Genomic DNA, 6,000 nt, shown 5'->3' with positions numbered 1-6,000 from the left:
TTCAGGAAGCTGAGAAAATCGATATACCTGTGAGGAAGGGAGAGAGCAGTTTTTGTATTCATATCCGTTTATCAAACTTTAAAAGCAGGACAATTCTAAAAATACTTCATTAAAACCTGCTGAATGCATTTTAGAAGATACGCATGCTGGGATTTTCTTAGCTATTTTTTTTCTGGAGTGCGAGCTTTCTACTTTACAAACGGCAGGCAAGAATATTTTAAGGTAAAAATACAAAAGAATTGTGATATCACATCTAACAAATGTCATAAATAAGTGGTAACGTGAATTTAAATCTCTACAATTTATCAACAGAATTTAATAAATTTAACAAAAGAATTTAACATAACAAAAGCAAAATAATTAAACATATAAAATACATAACACAAAAAGACATAACACAATCATAAAAAATGTATGCCATACACATATACAACAAAACAAAAACCAAAAATAAGAACTAGAATGTAATCACTTTGAAGTGGCAAAAGGCGGAATATAATCATGTACATTCCTTGCATGCTTGTAAGAAAATAATGCCGAAAAATAAAGGCCAATGCAATGTAATAATCTCAGAAATCGCCTTTGTATAACCATTGTATGGTAAAACCGCATACTATCTTTGTGTAACAATAGTAGATTTTTCCCGCAGCAATAAGAGATGATTAATAAACAAAGTTTTCCTGTAAGCTTTTTTTTTTTTATATCAGACAACAGATAACCCTTCTGAACAAAGTGCTTTACCATATCAAGGGCTTAGAATTTAAAATCAGTGTGTGTTTGCATTTCCAACACAATTGAAAGAATAGGCCAACAGGGAGGTTCTCTCATCTGATGACAACTATCAACCTAAGGAAAGAATTCTGGTCAGTCAACTTCTATAAATGTCTTGAAACCATTGGAAATTACCTTTACCCCCACAGCTAAAAAAGAGATCTGGTGATAATAAAATATTTATTTATTTACATTATTTATATCCCAATCTTTCTCAAGAATCAAGGCAGGTAAGAAAAGACATTAAAAAAAAATCATATAAAATATCACTTAACACAAAGACAAATGTCTGGCCCTAGATGAAAAATCTGATCTGTATCAAAGCCAGTAAAATATCTATGTACCTCCAGAAGCAACCTCCTGAAAAGATACTGATCATAAGCAAACAAAAATGTTATAAACTGCAAGAATGTCTCAATCAAACTCTGCCATAGCAAAAAAAATGTGATCAACACACTTGAGCCAAACAACCATTAGACTAATACTGAGAGGTAGACACAAAACAATCTTCAAATTCTGACATATAAAGGCAGGCAATGTCGGAGGTCATAGTGGCCCCCATCACCTTGGCTTTCATCTGTTGAGGATCAAAAGAACCATAACTGATTTAATAAGCCATTCATAGTTTCCCTTTATTGGCTGTTGTGTGGCCATTGCCTTGGTTTCCTGGCGTAAATAAGACATGCACACAGAAAGATACTGGCAAATAAGTATATATATTGTAAAAAAGGAAGTGAATATATTCAATAACATATTAATAAGCATCATTGTGATTATATGGGACCACTAGTGTCTTGTCAGATATATGTAAACTTATTCCTACACAAACTAACAATAGTAATATAACCCACCACAAACACATCCCAAAATCCTAAGCAAGTAATTAGTAATGTAATGTATTAGCCAGTAACTGAATATGTATTTAGCAGCACATAAAAGACATATAAAAGCAATATATACAGGACCACTTATGAGAATGGCCCAAGAAAGGATAAATAAAGGAGACACTTCTCTGGTCAGTGATTCCCCCTGGCACTGTCTCAGGAAAAGATGGTCTCATTGGGGGAAGGTCAGCATGCTGGATATGGACACAGGAGTCATCTTGAACATGGTCTCAGGATCAATGTTCAAACTGTGCCATGTTACTTTCACCATCCAGTTTCTTAAACTCCTTTCCTGTACAGTCATTTACAGGCAGGCAGCTAGGGACTTTTCTAACTTATCTTAAAGTAACAGATGTGGCTACTGAAAATATCTCTTCTCTGAAAGAACATGAATTCTTGCTCTTACTAGCTAAGTGCTTGTTTGTAATTCTGTAATGGTGACAGGGCTGTATTTCTGATCAGGGTTAGGTCTCCATGTATGTATTTCTCTTTCATTATGGGGCACAAAACTGTCCCTCTCGCATGAGAATGAATTTCTTCACATCCTCTACCCTAAGACAGCTATTTGTACTTACATGTGCATAGCTTAATCTTTGAGATAAGCATATGCTTACTGGTAGGATTAACAGGTAATTGGTCAACAAATTAAAGGCATGGAAAATGGCCACTATTTAATGTGTTTGTCTACATTTTTATGTTAATAAAGTTTTTGTTAAATCTATTAAATTCTATTGGTAAGTTGCAGAGATTAAATTCATATGTTACCACTTGTCATTATCAAGATGATATAAAGAAATAGTAATAAATATTAATAAGCTAAATATCATTGAGCTACACAATGGAAACTTTAATAATGCCCATAAGATGCAGGGGCTAGAGTGGGGTTTACAATATTGTCTAAAATAAGAGAAAATGCCTATTCTCACTCACTAAATATGTAACAATAAAGACGGTATATTTCCAGCACAGTCCCCACATGTGTACATATTTGGTAGCAAACAAGTCCAGATAAGGTTTATAAAGGAATTTATTCAAAAGCATTATTCTCAAATGAGTTCAAAGTTGCTGTTTACAGAATGTAATAGAGTACGGTAGCTCCATGGAAACACACTGCTGCTATTTGAAATTATTTTTTAATTGACCAATCATTTCAATAGTGAATAGGAATTCTAAATTTAGGGAGATTTTAGATAGTTTAATCATCTTGATTATATTGTCTTTCATACAATATATCAAAGCAATTTACAATTAAAATACATAACATTACAATACATCAGTTGCATAAAATATACATATATCAAAAGGGTAATTTTCAAAAGGCCTTTTGCAGCAAGGAAGTAGTACTTTACCTGCAGAAATGGTTCTTTAGAAAACAGTACAAGCAATATTGGCATAAAAAATATTCACATCTGCATTGTATGGGCACAGTTTTTACACATGATTCCTGGGCAGGGTTGGGAGTTATGCGCATAATTTATGATTTGAAAACCCGCTCATAAAACTGTCAGAAAAACTACATGCACCAATATCAGGTGTAATGTGTGCGGTGTGTAGTTTTGCCAGGATAATTTTCAAAGTAGACTTATGTGCGTGAGGCTTTGAAAGTTAGTGTTAAACATTACCCCCAAAAACTGGGGGCCAATATTCAGCTGCTATCTGACTGTAGAAGTTAGCTGAAAAAGCGAATCCACTAACTAGTCCAGCTAATTTTAGGACAGCCAAATAACAGTCTTGCACTTATCTGGCTAACTAACCCCTGGATGCACTAAGCCATGATATATTTTCATTGGGGGAGTCACCGCAATAGTGGAGCCCTCCTCTGAAAAAGAACTGCGGCTATAAGACGTGTTCTTTTGTCTCACAGCAAACACCAAGGGACAAAAGAACGTGGCAAGCAGTCCTTTAACGTGATGGCAGCCTCAACCTCACAGAACTGCCAACTGCCAACACTTTAAATGGCTGCTGGCCAGAAAAAAAAAAGTCACATGATCCCCGTCTCAACCAGGGCTGCCAGGCGAGGTGGCCCTGACTCCCCCAAAATATTAATTATAAAAAAGAACTGCGTGGTGACAGCCACAGCAATCCTTCCCAAAGCTAAAACATAAAATGTAGCCCTGGCCCCCTGCTGCCATACCCCCATTCCCCACCCCCCAAGTGACAAAGATCCCCCCAAAGTTAAAAAAAAAAGGAATGCTGGCCTGCCCCCCCTTCCCACCCTCCACCTACCTCTGACCCTCCTCTCCCACATCCCCCCCAAACTTTAAAAGGATCCAGCGTAGGTGCCGGCTACACCCTCACACCCAGCCCAGTCGGCGCCATTTTCCAAAATGGCGCCGACCCGATCTTGCCTCAGCCATGTGACTGAAATAAGTCCCAGCAATCAGACCTTGTTACATGGCCGGGTCTGATACCCGGACCTTATCCCAGTCACAAGGCTGGGGCAAGGTCAGGTCAGCGCCATTTTGGAAAATGGCGCCAACTGAGCCGCATGCAAGGGTTGTACCTGGCACCTATGCTGGATCCTTTTAAAATTTCAGGGGGATGCAGGACTGGGGTCAGGGGAGGGGGAATGGCAGCCAGACCCAAGATCCTGTTTTGTTTGTTTTTTACTTTTGGGGAGGGGATCTCTGTCACTTGGAGGAGTAGGGGGTATGGCATTGGGAGGCAGTGGGGGGCCAGGGCCACATTTTATGTTTTAGCTTTGGGGAAGGGGGGCCAGAGCCATCGTTATGCAGTTCTCTTTTTTTTAATTAACATTTTGGTGGAGACGAGGATGCCTCAAACTGGTGGCCCCGGGTTGAGACGGGGGTCAGCAGTGATCCCGCTCAACCTGCCCATTTACTGTGATTTTTTTTTCCTGCCACTTTAAATGTGTGGCAGGAGCCTTGGGACCCAATTAGGGTCCGTGGCTGACCACATTCTGTCAGCCGTGATAAAATATTTACATCAAATTGATTAGTAATGACTTTCTTTGCATGCATTTGCATTATTCGTGCATGCAAATCACATGCAAAAGTTCACTGTAAAAGGGGAGGGTATCCAGACAGAGAGATGCAAAATATCATGCAATATCTCCCCGACAGTGCTCTATAGCAGTGATATTGTGCGATATACGCATTATGACATGTGTTAGAGCATTAACCCGACTTGATGATCACCCACTAAGCTGAATGATGCTGAATTGGCATTTATCCAGCTAAACTCCACCCTGGAATTCTCCCATCTTGTTTCTCACTTATGGGGTCATTTATCAAAGGCTTATCTCACGCCCTTTTGTGTGCGATAGCATGCAAATTAGGGGAAGGGGAGAAGTCGAGGCAGAGGGGGGGTGGAGTCGGCAGTATCTTCGCTGCCGGCGATAACGTTACCAACATTATCGTCGGCAGTAGGCACACCAAATAGCACACTTTTCACAGTGGCGCTATTCGGTGCGAAAATCGGCAGCTGCACACCGCGGTGATGTGAAGGCTGCGGGCTTCGCAGGCCCACCCCCCCCCCCGCCCCCGTTTTCGCTGGATTCATCATTCAGCGATGAATGATGAATCGAGGCCTTAGCCGGCTAACTTTTTAGCCAGATAAAAATGTAGCCAGATAAGTTACAGCTGCTGACCACGCCCGGATATTCAAATGGTGGCACTTAGCCAGCTAAGTGGAGCTGAATATCAGGCCCATTGTCTATTTGTTGACTCTAATACTGTGTCCTTGCTGAGTGGTTCCTGAAGTTTCATCCGCTGTACACTCAGGAAGTAAGAAGTACTTCATATTTAAATGCTTGCTTTGTTACTCTTATCTTCTCACAAAGTAAGCAAACATTTTCATGAGTGAGATAAGCATATATCTCGTCCAACTTTATAAATACCTGTCTCTGCGCATAAACTGAGGGCTACTGCACAAAAGTGGTACAATTATTTAACACGTATAAAAATGAGCATACTTTAATAAAATAGGCACATAAAGTGTGTGGATCCCTGCACTGAAACATGCCGCAGGGTATTAGGCTCTGAAGGCATTTCGGCATTCAGTTTAGGGACAGAAGTCCCATAAATGAGGGGGGAACGACTGTGCAAAAATGGTGATCAGAGGTGGGAATGCCACCGTGTCAGGGAAGTGCTGAAACACGTAGCAGTTTTTCTTATCGGTTGGCTTGGCAGTGCTTCAAGGAGGAGCAGGGAAACAAAGAATCATTACGGTATGCATTAACTACCGGCATAAGAGACCGAAACTTTCCTCGAGCTCTCCGCTAAGCACAAGAAGTGAAATCCCTGGTATTGTTTCAGCCCTGGTTGAGACCACATAGTCAACACTGCTGAAGAGTACAGGGCATTCTCATCAGGGAAGTGTTGAT

At 40.1% G+C, this 6,000-nt stretch overlaps 1 protein-coding gene across 1 annotated transcript in view; it reads right to left on the bottom strand.

The window, feature by feature from the left end:
* KIAA1549L (KIAA1549 like) overlaps positions 1–6,000 on the bottom strand; it is a 123,936-nt gene that overhangs the window by 50,734 nt on the left and 67,202 nt on the right. The window contains exon 15 of the mRNA XM_029583086.1: positions 3,005–3,018. Coding sequence (XP_029438946.1) covers positions 3,005–3,018 — 14 coding nt within the window. The remainder of the gene's footprint in view (positions 1–3,004; positions 3,019–6,000) is intronic.

This window comes from Rhinatrema bivittatum, chromosome 17 (assembly GCF_901001135.1).
Source record: "Rhinatrema bivittatum chromosome 17, aRhiBiv1.1, whole genome shotgun sequence".
In the NCBI taxonomy this organism is placed as follows: domain Eukaryota; kingdom Metazoa; phylum Chordata; class Amphibia; order Gymnophiona; family Rhinatrematidae; genus Rhinatrema; species Rhinatrema bivittatum.
This window is presented reverse-complemented; position numbering and strand designations above follow the sequence as displayed.